This window comes from Necator americanus, chromosome II (assembly GCF_031761385.1).
Source record: "Necator americanus strain Aroian chromosome II, whole genome shotgun sequence".
Classification (NCBI taxonomy): Eukaryota; Metazoa; Nematoda; class Chromadorea; order Rhabditida; family Ancylostomatidae; genus Necator; species Necator americanus.
In genome coordinates, this window is record NC_087372.1 from 2,274,315 (window position 1) to 2,290,907 (window position 16,593).

At 32.8% G+C, this 16,593-nt stretch overlaps 1 protein-coding gene across 3 annotated transcripts in view; it reads left to right on the forward strand.

Annotated features, from left to right (window-relative positions):
- RB195_016645 (uncharacterized protein) overlaps window positions 1–16,593 on the forward strand; it is a gene marked incomplete at both ends in the record, with an annotated part of 86,401 nt that overhangs the window by 8,384 nt on the left and 61,424 nt on the right. For 2 of the 3 annotated variants that reach the window (XM_064183270.1, XM_064183271.1), the window contains 4 exons: window positions 3,155–3,244; window positions 3,340–3,368; window positions 4,685–4,688; window positions 5,398–5,480. In XM_064183270.1, coding sequence (XP_064039148.1) covers window positions 3,155–3,244; window positions 3,340–3,368; window positions 4,685–4,688; window positions 5,398–5,480 — 206 coding nt within the window. Of the gene's footprint in view, window positions 1–3,154; window positions 3,245–3,339; window positions 3,369–4,684; window positions 4,689–5,397; window positions 5,481–16,593 lie in introns of those variants that run through there. The other variant, XM_064183268.1, reaches the window with a different exon arrangement.

A 16,593-nucleotide genomic window follows, 5' to 3' on the forward strand; every position in this document is an offset into this window, starting at 1 on the left:
TTTAATTAATCGAAGAGCGAAACGTTTTCGTGTCCTTTTTTTGCGCTACATACATATTTTGTTTACCCTACCTGCAACATATATAAATAATGCATTTTCGTCATTTTCATAATTCTCAGAATTTGCAATATTATCGAGAAATTGGCGCTTGCAAATTTATGAATTTTATCGAAGGAGGCTTTTAAGGAAATTTCCTCCGGGCACATACATACATTCCTGTTTAATTTCCATTTCTCGTCGTTCGTCATAGGCGCATAAAAATCTATTTTTTTGCCCAGCTTAGCTATAAACAAGACGTTTTCATTTCGTTTTCTCTTTAAAATATTATTAACTAGCTAATAAAATTTTGAAAATTCATGTGAGAAAAATAAAGGAACTCAAAGTAACGACAAAAATAATATTTTCACCTTAAACAGGCTTCTAAGCGCTTAAATATCGTTCTATTCTTTTGATCGTCAACTACGCCACGTTTCTCGTTGTAAACGGTTATTATTTAAAAGAATAGAGGGATTAGAAGAAAAAAACTTATATATTCGTCCAAAATCCTTGAACAATTCACGATACTCCTTATATTTTGACATTTCCCCACCTATAAGTTTCAATTCCTCTGTATTTCACCTCATTGCTTTCTCCTAGCAACCCCGTTTTTTCTTTTCCTTCCTCTCTTTTCCTTCCTCTTTTTTTTTTGAAAATCCTTGCTTTATTTTCGTGTATAGGCCTTGTTTACCATGGACTGTTCATCGCTTTTTACTCCGGTTACTTTCTTTTTAATTACTTCGCTCTTGTTTTCGTTTCAAATAAGAAAAGGGAATAAGAACTTCTTTCTCTTTTAAGAAAAATGAAAAAAAAAACTTATGCTGTTCTGCTAAAAAACGGTATAAATCTTTTTCTTACATTTTTTTCCGAGAAAAATAAAAATTATGCTGTTTTGCTAAAAAAAAAAATAAAACTCATGATAGAAATATCCGCTCACGGATGTGTATTTTCAGATCTTATGGTGTCCTAATTTCTTCTATTACTTGACCAAAATTTTATTTTTATTTTGCTTTTGCAATTTTTGCCTTAGTTTCTGTTCTGACTCCGATTTTTGCACGTGCACATGTCATCTACATTGAAAATCTTATCTACTCTTACTGTTGTTATCTACGAAAATTAGAAAAAAAAATTAGGAGGAAAAAAAAACACTGATGATATTTCCTGATTGGAATTGATTTGTTCTCTATGTGGGGTTTTCTTTAGAATTTCTTTGAGCTGCTGCTTCGATGCTTTCCTTTTTTTTCGGTCATCATGACATCTCCATATCATTGTCAGTGAAATGACAGAAAATCGAATTCAAAAAATCGTGAGCGATAATCAGTCACGGTTTTGAACGGGGGTTCCGGCACGAGCAGAATCAAGTACAGAGGAGCGGGGAAATAAGGCCAGGCATGGATTGATGAGAAAATTCCAGTTTATTTACTACAGCAGTTGAAAAACACATTAATTTAGCAAATAGCTGCGATCCCCTGGAATGACGTATTGTCTAATTAAACAGACTCTGGAAACGGTAGGAATGAAGATTCAGGCAGGTCGAAGAAAAGAAATGAAAAATGTGTCCATTTCTCCAAATTTAATTTGAATTTATTAAAACTTACTTGAACTTAACTTATTTAAATTAAAATTATTTTCTATAACAGCGGACAACAGCGAATATAGCGCAATAAAAAGAGATCATGACATCGTCAAGCTTATACCCAGCAAGTCACAATCCGTCAAAGTTGGGTCTTAGCACGAAAAGGTCGACACAATGCAGAAATGGGTGAGATCCCGTTCATTTCCTCGTAATTGCCGCAAAAAACAGCCCGAAAGATGTGGTTTTGAGCGTTCCGGGGCGCTATTCTCTACAACGAGTTCGATTGGAGCACGTCAGCCTTGCGTACGCGCCGCATCTTCTGCGCCATTTTTTTACGGCAGTTAGGAAGAATTGGACGGAATCACCCCCTCTCTATAATCTACTGTCCCTTATAAGAATACTCCACCTGAAATCCGTACCACCCCGGATTCGTGGATTGATGCCTTTGAACTAGGTAATAGTGAAAATTTCAGTGTCCACGGTGTAAATAGTTGCTTTGTCCTATAAATTGATCAATCAGGAGCCGCTGTTCAATGTGATTCTCAGATTTGTGCGGAATTAATTGCATTTTTGCTGTTTTTCGCATTCCTGAAGCTACTGCGTTTACAGCCATTTCGATTTTTTCTACTATAAAGGACAAATGTCAAAAATTTTGACTGACGGGTTTTTTAAGATCAAGTAGACTAGATTCCTTGTGAATTTTCGTTATCAAATACTGTTTATCAGCGTCTTACTGTAATTTGCAGCTAATATACACGAGCAGAACAGATTTTTTCAGGAAGTATCATTCAAAGAGTTCTATTTAGAATAGTTTGTAGAAAATCTTCAATGACCTCATTTTTTTGAATCAGCCTATGTCCAAGGCGCAGATAATATACATAATTATTATGTATCTATCTATCGTCTGCATTTTTTTAAATATTTTAATTATTAGATAATTACATTGTAATTTTTAGACTATTACAAATATAATTATGTTTTTTTTTAAGTACTGTGAAATTTGCTAGCAGAAATAACGTGAAGGCAAAAGAAGAAAAGAATGCGCTGTACATTTTTGCACATTAGCAATGGTTCGGAAAACTAATTTGATTTGTTGTTGATTGCTGTTGTTTACTTTGTCTGTCTATCTTTTGTTGTCTGTTATTTTTCAAGTAATCTCAAAGTCTTTCAGTCTTTTTTACTTGAAAAAAATCTTGAAAAAAAGCACTTAGCAGGACCACTTAGAAAATTGTCTATCAGGCGGCAGACGATGAAGGATAATTAATGCTAATTAATTAATGAAATTCCATTTAAATCGTTGAAAAAAATAAAATAATAAAATTGCATTCAAAAGTTTGACTTTTTGATTTGAGGCGGAGAAAAAACGACGATTTCCGGCGCTGCTCAAAATTTTTGATAAATTTATCTATCGGGGAAAATCTATTTCCTTTTTTCTCAAGCGATAAGCGATTCCTTTCCGGATGTTTACTTGCTGTGCGTCTCTGAATGTGATCCACCTTTTCTCGGATGTGCTTAGGCTCGGTCAAGTCAAAGTTTAAATAGCCGACAAATTGGCTTCGCGGTACGGCGCCGGCACGATCTCTGATTTCGTTACGCGAAGTGGCGATCCGTGAACGGAATCCATTAAGAAATGTGAGAACGTTTCCGTTGCGTTTACATCTCTGAACAAGTACTTCGGAGAGTAAACGAAGTGTAGATAGAATAGATTTAATTCAGGAACCTTTCAGGTGTTCTCTGAAAATCCCACGTTTCTACGGTATGCTGGAGTGACGTAGGATCGCAGTGCCAGTTTCTCGGCGTGAAAAATGATCCTCCTCATAATATAAATAGAAGAGAGCTATTTTTTGGATTTAGAAAGTCTCTGAGCACAAAAAGTAAACTAATAAAATAATATATAACAGAAAAAAAGTTGTGGTAAAAGTAAAATAATACAATAATAAATAACATATTGTATGGTAAAGAGGGTTTTTTTCTGCATTTTCACGTGAAATTCGGTAAAGGAGGGCGACAACCGAGTTGTTTGCCGTAGAAACTACGTGAATCCCGAGTTCCATTTATCTGAAAATGATCTTAACATATGTCCAACCTTTTTTTTTCGCTGGATTATTGAATGGAAAATTTTAAACGGGAGCATTTTCTTCCTTCCTGCAGTCACTGACTGCATCATCACATACTCCTCGAATCCTCCGATCATTCATTGCATCCCTCTTTTCTGGCCGCCAAACACGGGGCAGAAATGTTTTTTTTTCTTCCTCTGATTCGATGAAGATCGACAAGGATTCCTTTCACGAAAAGAACACTCCTTTAATAAATCCTTAATAAATGATAATATTATAATACTTATATTATATTATATTAATTAATGTTATAATAATTGTTTATTTTTTTAATAATACTAATTTATAAATCATTAAAAATATTCACAAGTTAAAACAAAGACAGTAACTACCACAAATTTTTTAAAAATTCGTTCCTAACTTCAAAATCTCCATAGGAAATTCCTTTGTAGGGATTTAGTAGCTGCTTTATTTTTTTTTATTAGATTTTATAAAATTCCTATAGGAGTTACTATGATTTGTTTATCACCATTGTTCCTGGAGTACTAGAAAACGGCAGGTAGTAGTATGTTTAAAATTAAATAAATATAAATATTAAATAAATATAATTAAATAAATAAATAATAATTTAAAATTAAATAATAACAAAAAAAAATACAGAAAATTTTAGGTGTTCATTTGGAATTTCTAATTCGCCACCTATTCCGGGAAATACTAAATTACTCCCATTTTAGTATAAGTAATAGTAAGTATAAGTATAAGTAAATATAAGTATATTGTAAGTATAAGTATTATAAAAGTTAGTATCATTATATATAGCTGATGTAGTAATCCATTTGATTCTTTTGATCTATTCTTTTGATCTATAATCGAACGATCACGTGTCTGGACTCATCTTCAATCGTGATTTCGTCCGTCTTTTTCCACAAATACTCAGAATGTCTTGAAAATTTCCTGGAACTAGCTTATTATTATGGAAATCAATATATAATTGTGATCGAAGGTGAAAAAATAGGCAGGTGACTTTTTTCGCTTCCTCCTTTTTTTCTTATTTCCTTCTATAATTCTTTTTTTTTGTTGTTGAAAAATATAAAAAAACACTGGAAGGTATGATAACGTGGACGGGACTATGCATGTACGGATGGCACAAGCGGACGGAACTGTACGTACTGTAGGAATAATCCACGCCCTCGGGAACATGGATATCCTACAATTCGTTCAATTGTATTCAATACATCGTGAATTTTGGAGTTTTTGACATTTTTCACCGGAGAAATTTACTTTGGAGAGTTTTTTTTTTAATCTTCTAGGTGAATCCTGAATGACTTTGATCTATTCGTTTGCACTTTTGATCTATAATCGAACGATCACGTGTCTGGACACATCCACAATCGTGATTTCTTCCGCTAAGAGCAATAAAAAATGATGTTATGTTTGCCTTTGCCATCTGACTTCTTGGAATCTTTTCAAATATTTTTCAGTTAACGTTTTTGAACGATAACTTCGAATAGTAATAGAATCTTCATTCAACGAGAAACATGACAGCAAACATGGATGGATTTTTTTTATTTCTCAGCAAATATTCTATGAATAGCTCGTCAACGTCTGCTTTCTTGATGATTCTGATTCATTTCAACCCGCGTTCACTGCCATCAAACATCACATTTTTCTCACATCATTTCTCTGTGACTCCAAAAAAAAAGAAGAAAAAAATTGTTTTCGTTTCAGGAAATCAAAAAAAAACCCAGCGAGATGGAATTCAGCGGTGAGGAAGGTGATCGACCGATTCAAATACACAGGTTTTCGGTCAGGTGGGTCCCACAAACCATGATTTTCTGTTTCATTTTGTTCTGTTTCCTTTAAATGATCGTTCTTTGAAAAAATTATCGCATTGCTGAGTGGTACCACCTCAAGTAGTGAAGAATAGATAAGAAAATTTCATTTCTTGACATTTTCACATGACAAATTTCACGTGTTATCCGCAAAAAGAAAGCATTAAAAGCGTTTTTGAATATTTACGGATAGGTTGCGGAAAAAATAAGAAAGAAAAAAGATGTATCCACAATATCTAATAAAATTTTTTTAGGTGTTTAGGTTGCTTTTTCGAGTATTTTTACGGCTAATTTCTTCTAAAGGATCCTTTTAGTCTATTTAAAAAAATTGTTAGAAGAGATGCTAAAAATGCGAGATGGAATCAGAAAAATCAAAAAAAAAATCAAAATGTACAGAATCTACTCCATATTTTCTGATTCTCAGCATTTCCCTGGAATAATGTTTTGGAAAAACGAAACGAAATCTTTGCAATAGTTATCTTTAACGCCATCTGTTAGAAGAAATCTTAGATGATAACAAAATAGGATGGTTTTTTCGCGACGTTTATGGATTTGAAGAACAGCACGTGGCATCGCAATAAAGAAGTGTAATAAGGGAATTTTCTATTAAACATATTTTTCCACTTACATTTTCCACAATAAGTTTATGAGTAATTCATTAAATAATTTTTTTGGTGGCATTTTAAATATATTTGAGGTAGCCTACATTCTCAGTAAACAAAAACAAGACACTCTGTCTACTTTAAATTGGTAAACTTATCTTTTACTTATGTGAAAAGTATTTAAAGAGGAAGGAACGTTCAATGTTTTGCTACGTTTCCTAAAAAAAAACTATTGAAATCTTTGAGGGAGCTGAATATTCGAAAATTTCCACGATTTCTGCTTCTGAAGATAAGTTACTCAAGAGAATTTCGAACCTTTTTATTTAATTTAAGTTCGAATTAAATCCTTCAATTCATTTTCAATTTAATTCAATTATTTAAGAAATAACTGTGTCCTTTACAATATTTCTCAAATCATTCAGATTTTCTTCAGTTTCATTTATTTTGCAGAAAAATTTTGGAAAAATTTTGATTTCTCTGAAATGAAATTAAATTTGGAGAATATTCAAATTTTGATGACATCATGGAAGAGGAGAAATTTAGTTGTGCAAATTTCAAATAACGCTAAAATATTAGCAAACCGAAAACAAAAGCGTAGTCGCCTTAAAGGCATCACCCCAGGAATTTGAGGTGGTACGGATTTCAGGTGGAGTATTCGTATACGGGATCGTAGATTATGGAGAGGTGGGTGATTCCGTCCATTTCTTCCTAATTGGCGTAAATAGCGGCCAGGAAGATACGGCTTGGAGCGTTCCGGCGCGCTATTTTCAACAACGAGTTCGATTGGAGCGCGCCAGCCTTGGCATGCGCCGCATATTCCGGGCGTTTTTTACGGCAATTGGGAAGAAATGGACGGAATTACCTCCCTCTCCGTAATCTACGACCTCGTATAGGAACTCTCCACCTGGAATCCGTACCACCCCGGATTTGCGGGGTGATGCCTTTAATTATTGTTTACTCGACTGAGCCTCTGAGGTTTCTGGCAGCCGACTGTCAGCTCACGAGGAGAATTTTTGTGAAATTCAACAAATTTTAAAACTTTTCTCGCTATTGTAGGAGACACATAGCATAAATATAAAAAGATCGAGTCTAGAAAAGTAATATTGATTAAATATATAAAATTCGTGTAAGAATAATATATAAGCGCAGGTTGTAAATATATTCTTTTCTTCCCTTTTTAAATTATTATATTTTATCTCTTTAAAAGTATTTATTCTAAGAGTTCAAGCAATGTTTATACTTTTACTACGGGTAATTTTTTTTAAATGTGACACGCTAATCAAAGTACTAATATTCCCTTTACAGAAATAAAAAATTTACTTAGTTTACTTTAATTAAAAACACACACACCTAAAAGTGCAAACCTAAAAGTGGGAACAAATGGGAATACATACTTTTATATTCTTGGAAGTGACAAGTATTCTGTTACATATTTAACAATGGCTCGAAAGGTACCTGGGAAATAGGCTAAAAAATAGGACAGAAATAGAATTTTCATGTGAACAATCCGGGAAAAAAGGGCCCCACGAACGTTTGTTAGGATTAAAGGGGCTAGTGAGGCAGATTTTTCAAATTCTTAACAATAAATTAGGTTTTATTCATCTTCGATTGGAATTGATGTTATTTATGGGAATTTAGAAATTTAAAATTTCAAAATTAAAAAAAGTGATTCTCAAAGGAATTTTATAACGCGAAGAGAAACGTTCGACGAAAATGCCGAAGGAGAAAATTACAAGAGAACAAAGACCTTTTTGAACATTGCTGGACCGTATTTTTGCAAGAAAAAAATTCAAATTGTTATTTCAATCAGTTGTCTTTGGTTGGTTTTTTTCCACGTTTTCGTCTTTTTTCATCCGTAATGACAGATCTTGTGAAACTTGAACAAAGAAACTAAATAGGATTTTTTTTCCGCTCTGCATACTAGTTGGTCAGGAAATTTCCTTCGTGAACAATGTGAATAAAAGTCAATGTTTGTAAAAAAAAAAGAAATAGGTGGTTTTTTTTCTTGAGAGGAAAGAGAGCATGAAAGAGGAAGGATTTGCAAGGATCTACTTCATCTTGCTAATTCGACAAAAAAAAAATAAGATCGTTCATAGTTAAACAGTTACAAAACAGAATTTTTCGTTTGTTTCTAAGGATCAGAATGTTTTTTCTTTCCTCCTTTTTCCTTTCTTTTCTCCTTTTCTTTTTTTCCTGAAAGAAACACACACAAACAAACACATATGAGTAAAAACAGTATTTATTTTAGAATAATTTGCGATGCACTTATCCATTCCATATTTCTCGATTTATTAGAATTTTTCGATTTTTTATTGCTGTACACAACCATAACACTTAGTCATATGTAGATAACAAAATTTTTGGATTTTTGTTATAAAAAATTCCCCTCAATCCTTGTGGAGGAGCTATTCTCAAGGAAAATTTCTGGTAATCAACGATTTAGGCGGAAAACATTTGTTTCAACAAAGCCGCAGAAAATGGGGAATGTGACCAGTGAACACTTCAGGAGTCCCCCGTGATTTCAGCGAAAATTTACTGCTCTTTCCCCTGAGGCGGGGGGACCCGAGGGCATGTAAACATGTATTTACTATTTAGAAGTACACATGTACGCTTTAAACGGATCTACTCTGAGCTTCATTTGCTGCTATTCGTTGCAGCAATGGAATATTTTATCCGAGAAAAAAAAAACCGACCGATGTGACATCCCAGAATTTATCATGTACTTTTTATGGATTGACGAAAGACTACGAATCACCGTCAAGTCACGTCAGCGCCTTTTTTCGTGCTTGAGAGACGACATTGGTGCAATGCGGTTGGAAGAATTTACATAAATAATCGCAATTAGTAATTTCGAAGGATTTTTTCTTTAAAAATAAATTCGATGAAAAGTTAGGTTTTCAGAGGAATAAATTAGGAATTTTTTAACTTCTTATACAGGGAAAAAAATCTTTAAAAAAAATCTCAACAGCAGAAATGGGATCGAGAGACTGCGAGAGCACAGAATCATCCCAAGAAGGATCGGATGCACAAAAAATTACCGTAGCAGGATAGTACTAAAGATTTTGTAACGGTAGTTCCGCTCAGGAATCAAGCAAAAAAGATTTTCTATTCAAAAAAAGGACTTCTTTCTCTGACAAATTGTTATCCGAAAAAGAAAAAGGAAGTTTTGGGCTATGAGAAAAAAAAATTCATCCACAAAAATCAATAAAAATTTCACAAAACTCATCCATCGCTAGAAAAAAAATTTCAATCATCATTCACCAGCGAAATGTGTTGTTCTCATTTATTTTCGTCTCATTACGGTATTCTGATGTGCTTTTTGAGTGTTCTTTTAGAATTCGTTAAATTTTAATTTAAAAAAAACTCCGAAAAAATCCATTCAACATCTTTACTCTATTGTTCTCCACAATTCGTTTTAAGCTACATATTTAGATCTGCAACATCTGAATTTTTTTTTTTTTTTTTTTTTGTTCATTTTTGAATTTTCGGCTTAAATTCCGACCATATCAGCATCAAAGAAAAATGGAGAAGTGTGGAGGATAAAGAATGATATTTAAAATTAAAAATAGGATGAAAAAAGTAGTGGAATAAATAAATAAATGATAAGTAAACAAGTAAGTAAATATTATTCTAGAAATGTTATCCAAGTTACAAAATGTTTGTTGATTTATTTGATCTAGTCACTTGGTTTCTTTCCTAATTTATTTTTTATTTTTGATTTACTCGATAACTTGTATTAATTTATATTTCCTTTTGTTACACTAATTTTCTAAATTTTTTTCTGAAGTCAGTTCGAGTGCATTTTTACACTACATATATCAAACCTGGCTTCAGCGAAATTCAGCACTCCACTTAACCAAGAATAAAGAATGATATTTAAAATTTAAAAAAAAGTAATGTAATAAATAAACAAATGATAAGTAAACAACTAAGTAAATATTATTCTAGAAATGTTATCCAAAAAGTTACAAAAAGTGGTCGTTTTTTGATGAATATTATCATATGAATAAGGAATTTTTCTGTGTTGGTTTCCCCTACCTCTTTTCTCTTTTCGCACATAATCAACACGGAAAAAAGAAGAGGATGTTCATAGATGAACATGTTTTCGGAGCGGCAAGTAGAAAACAAGAAGGCTCGCTTCAGGCTATCTCCTTAATTCACGCAGATGCTCAGCTTTGAAGATCTCGATCAATCCTCCTCCTCCTCATCTGCTAGTCATCATCAATTAGACCTCTTTTCATTAGCAGGACGTCTTTTTTTTTCTTTTGCAGAAGGAGAATGTGTTTTGCAGTGTGTTCGGCGCACAGGAAATGTTTTTGAAAAATAAACTGAACTTTAGAAAATTCCAGAAATTTACGGTTATACTGGTTATAGTTAAACATGTGATATTTGCTTACCTGTTTATTAGAAGAGATACATAGGTGTGACGGTAAACAGAAACAATGAGGTATGTGAAGAAAATTCGGAAAATAGGGCGAAAAGATTTTTTTTGAGGGAAAATAATTGTGAATGTAGACCAGTTTATTTATTAATCTGTTAATCATCCGCTTATTACAGTACAAATTTTTTTTAATAGGATGTATATGCATAAAGAGTAAAGAGTAACCACACTTGATTTCATCACACTCAAATTTGCATGCATAACACAGGACCGGCGCAGATTATGTTGAACAGCGCGGCGGCGACGCGTGTCTTCGCCTCCTAGGTCCACTCCCGAAGGAGCTGCGAAATGGCGGATTGAGGTCATAACTCTCCGGATCCGAGGAGATTAAGTCACAATGATGGCCTAACTACTCTGGATCCGTAGCTGACCGGTTGGTTTCAGCAGCCTCGCTTTGATTTATTGGCCCACAGGTTAGTGCGGTCGATCCCAGGCCCTCTGATTCCTCGAGCCTCTGTGTCCCCGACCCTCAGAGTCCATCCTCAAGAAATTGCTACAGCACAAGATGGCTGTTTATGTACAGTATGAACAAAAAAATGCAAATAAACAAAAAAATGTATGTAATTAACGACCGCATGACGAATAAACATAAATAACCACTACATACAACTAAACAACCACAACATAATTATATCGAAGTGACAAAAATATATAATCGCTATATACAAGTGATGGTTAGATGACTAATAATCAAGGTGAGGTTCAAAATAGTCCAGACTTGATGACTGGCTCCTTAGATCGCTCAGATGACAGTATCGAACTTACTCTTTCTACTGGTAGACGGCTCATCCAGAGCCATCCAGAATCCAGATGGAATTTGGAATTGGAGCACTAACGCGATCATTGCGGACGGCTTTTTAAATACACTGCCGTACATCAGTGGCAAGTACAGTAGGAAGAAGTTCGCGGCAGGAACCCTCCGCTGTCGTCGCGACTACGATCACGTTTGTGCACCACGGCGACGTAAGCCACGATAACGCAAGGCCCCTACAATGTACTCATTTTCTCAGGATGCTACGGACTAATCAAAGAAATATCGCGCCCACACGTTTGTGCGTACTCTAACAACAAAAAGTATGAACGAGTCGGAAAACAGGTGATGCTTGGTGCATTTGCACGAACAACACAAAACGTTTGCAAAAGTGCGGCCATGGACGTTGGAATGCCTTGAAATCCAGGGAGAACGACCGCATTTCATTTTTTCACTTTTACTCAGCAAATCCACAACCTCCAAGGGACATCAATATTTCTTCTCCGAACCTACGCTAAAAATATTTATATATTATATAATATATAAAATATATAATATAATATTGATGACGTAGATTGCAAGAAAAAAAAAGAAAAAAAGAAGAAGAACTTCGCTCCTAATTTTGATTTTTAATTTTGGTTGTTAGAAATTTCTTTAAACCATGTGAGGACTCTCGGATCACCGCTTTCCCGTCTTCTTGTGTGGGACGAGTTTTTTTTTTAAAATGATATTTTATTGTTTTAACGAGCTCGTGCTGTTTTTTGTTGTTTTCAGTTCCTAAAGAATTTTTGGGGTATGGAAAAGTAAAAAAAAAATAAATAAAGCGAAAAAAATTTAGTATTTATTTACAAAAACTATTAAAAGTAAGTAATAAATCGACGAAAATTGGTACATCCTTACAATTTGGAGGTTTGGTCGAGATTTTATAAATCCATAAAAACCGAAAAGAGGGATTGGTTTGCAGCTTAATTCACTGGACCCGCCAGGTTTTCCCACGAGAATATCATAGCCTTTTGCTCGGCGCTCGCCTGGAGCGCCACTAAAAAAAGACCTTAGAATTCTCCAACCATCTCAAAATTTGGGGAGAATCATTTAAAAGTGATCATCCCTCATTATTGACATATTCGATTCTGGAACATTGCGCCTTTTTGAAATTCACTGATGCGGTAGCGGTCTAAGTGGGTTTTTTTTTCTCGAAATTTCGTTTAGGAGTCCCCATCCTGTCCTTTTGTTCACCGCTGGAGCGTCTGGAATTCTGCGCCTCTTCTTTCTTCTTCGCTTTCTTCGTAATTCTTTGTGATTTTCACACTTTTGCAAGGAAATCCAGAGGATTTTCCTGGAACCTGTAACAACAACCAGTTTATCTCGGAAATTATAATATATTTTTGTAGACTAATGAAAGCTCACTAAGATCATCTTTTAATTTGGTTGTTCATTCATTCATTTATTCATTCATTCATGCAACCAGAACACCTTCATTTTACGTACGCGATCATTCATCGCTTTATTTATCCAAAATACGCAAAAAGGCTCCCGCCATTAGGTGAAAACAGCTGTAAGAAAACAATCCTTAAATTTTCCTTTCAATAAAAATATTGTCAAAATGTACATTGAACGTATATTATTATATAATAAAATAAAATTAAAATATAAAGATGAATACTTTTAAAAAATTAAAAACTATTTTAGTCAGTCAATTAAATAAATAGATAAAATATTTTTTAAAAATATTCTATCTATTTATTAAACGTCCTACCTGTAATATACTTTGAGTGGTTCATGAAAAAATGTCCCGTTTAAAAAAAAGAAACCGTAACCTTGCTTCGGGATAACACATAAAAACCTCCGCCCAAAATAAAATAATTAAACCCTTCTGAGTTTGCCCTTTTAGACATCCATCCAATATTTGAAAATATTAGAAAGTATTGGGTGTTAGTTTTTTTTAAAAAGATTTTTTAAAAGTAAGTATAAACCTAACTTATTTTCTACACTACTAAATCTTTTCTTTCTCTACGCGAACCATAACTCTTTGCTCACTTTTCGAAATTAAGCGAATTATTAAAGACCAATAAAATATTTTTTCAAGTTTCTGTCATATTTCTACCAAATCCACATTCTTTTTTATCTTCTTCGAGCACTCTCAAATTTTTGTGATAGATTTTTGATGTCTTTCTTTCAAAATTCGCTTGTTAACTATGAAAAGTGCTCCTCTAGTGACATTACGAGAAAAAAAAAATTATTTATGGGATGAAATCATATGATGATTAGTGGATCACTGATCAATGCTCAATAATGGTGAGAAGATGATAACGATAACGTTTAGTGATTGATAAACGATTAAAAAAAAACGGAGTCCATTTTTTTCTCTCCTGAAAACTTTTAACAGTCCTTAATCATGGAATATTTCCTTGAATTTCCGTAGATTTGATTGTATTGACATCAAGAACAACAACAACTTGGAAAAAAACATCCAAATGAAATATAAATGAATCTGTATAAAGTAAATTAATGAGTTAATAAATAATAAATAATAAATATATTCGTACGAAAATCAATGATTTCATTTTTTTTTGCCACCGATGTCGGTTGTCCAGAAATACGCTGCGATTCACTGCGTAGTCATTGCGTGACCACTAAAATTTTTCTTCTCATCGTTTCCATCAGATAACATGTGTCCTTCTATCGTTTATTCTATTCTATTTCAGGAGATTTCTTGGGAAAATTTCTTTTTCTTACTCTCAAATGAGGAACTATTCCTTGTTTTTCGTCGCTTTGCTAGCTCTCCTCAGATTTTTCAAACCTATTTAATTTTCTTTGGTAGGATTTTATGGAAATCGAGGAAAATCGTCTGAGATTACAGTACATATCGGGGGGAGGAAATTAATGTCCGTTTTTTTATCGTTCAATTTACTAACTCCTAAAATAGTAATGTAACTCATGGTCGACGGAAAAAAACCTAGGTTATCCGGTAAAAGCCTGGAAAAGTAAGTAGTGAAGCGTTTTCTATCGAAACTGATGGTTGTGTAAGGTCAAATAAGGTACCGTGATCAAATGATTATAAAGTTTTATCTAGAAAAAAATAAAAAAAAACTTAAAATCTGTGTTTACTGTTGAATGTTTACTTGAAATCTTATTTGAATTCTTACCCATGAGATCATTATTATTTCATATTTATTTATTTATTTGTTTATTTTATTATTATTATCATTTTCTTCAGAAAAAAAGGGTTACAAAATTTTTTCTTCAACATTATCTAAAATATTTTTTTTCGACATGGATATATTTTCTTTATGAATGATTTGTTATTATTTAATATTACTATATTTTCTTTATGAATGATTTTTTTTATGATTTATGATTTTTATTGGGATATTTTATTATTTATTATCATATTTACTACTGTGTTTATTTATTTTTCTTGCGGAACATTATAACTTCTATTTGTGTCCGTTTTTTTCTCTAACAATTCTTTGTGATTGAAAATTTCTTTCATGATCTTTTAATGTGTTCTCAAAATAAAAGATGACTAATCTATGCACAGGGATTTGGTGAAAAAGCGCCTTTGAGGGCGACTAAATGAGCCTCGGAGGTGTGATGAGGGAAAGTTTTTGGTGAGCCACTGGGTCACGTCCCAGTAGGGTTGAGTTCACATCAATTTCTTATCAAGTTGCTTTTGAAAAAAAGAAATTTACCATTTTCCACAAATATCAAGGAATTTAACGTTTACAATAATAATTTTGTACTTATTTACTCTTTTTTTTCGTAAAATATTGATTTCCATGGAGAATTCTAGCAGTCGTCTAATTCCTTCAAGTCGTTTAGGTTCCTTGAGGAAAAGTAACGGATATGTTTTTACGATTAAAAATTACGTTGAAATTAACAAATTATTAATAAGACAAATAAAAATATAATATATTTAACATAATAAAAAAAATAATAACATTAATGAACTAAACTCGGTGATCTTTAAATAACTAAAAAAAACTAAAATAACTATAAGTTCTCATCTCAAAGCAGATCTGGTTGAAAAAACCGACTACGATAACGGCTGGGTGTACTCATTCGAGGGGATAATGGGGCAAAGGTAAAGTGTATGTTTAAATTATTTAACAAAGAAGATTTTTCTCTATGAACTTTTCAGAAAACTTCCCGGAAAAAAAAATCACTGAAAATCACTGAAAAATATTTCTGAATGAAATTGTATGTTTTATAATACCAAAGAAAAATTTTCTCTATGAGCTTTTTGAAAATTTCTGGAGAAAAACAGTGAAAATCAATGAGAGTACTTCTAATTAATATTTCTTACTAGATTCTAATCGATAATCGATCTTTTGCTTCTCTTATGAAACGATAGTTGAGGTATTTATGCCAGTGAATGAAGTATGACGACCTCATACGAACACGAACACAACCTATTCATCATCGATGCATCGCCTTAAGGCGGTAAAAAAACCAACGGAACTACCAGTGACGTCAAATCCGTGACGACGACACGAATTGCCGATTTATATCAAATATGGAGAATTGGAGGAAAATTATTACAAGAAAAAATTTCTGGCTGTTTGAATTTTTCCCAACGATCTTTTTAAACGTTCTAATTCAGGAAAGAAAATTTTTTTGAAGAAAATTTACATATTTAAGAGTAAAAATAGCTAAAAATAACCAAATAAAAATAATATCAAAATAACTAAGCTATGTATAAAAGTTTAATTGATCACTTTGCGTTGCACGATGTTTACATATTTACCTATTTATTTACATTTAATTACAAGATAAGCTGACAATTTAGTTTTTAATTTTGATTAGATCAAATTTTACAGTAGATATTTATACATTACAAGACGTACTGCTGACAAATTAACAAAATCAGTGATTCTGGAGGAGGAAAAAAATTCTTTGTGAGGCGAGCGCTAACGATCGTACGAAAATCGCATTCTCTCTATAAATGCTCTTTATCCATCTCATTCGTCGAAAAATTTGTTCTTTTTTTTTAGAAAAAAAGCTTTTGAGCAGAAGCGAACAAAAAAAAAGGACAAAGCGATTGTTGCTTGTTCGCATTCGTCGTTATTCGTCGACTTAATTTCAGTTTGACGGATAAAGAACATCCTGAAAGATCGTTACCAGCTGATGAGCATCAGCTGTCATCCATGCTGACTTATTGCAGATATGATGCACTTATTTCTACTTGCATATCTTGTTTGATCTTCTTTTGGATTATTTATTATGAATTTATTTATTTATTGTGAATTATTACATTTATTTATTTATCTATTATTACCTATTTATTTTTCTCATATT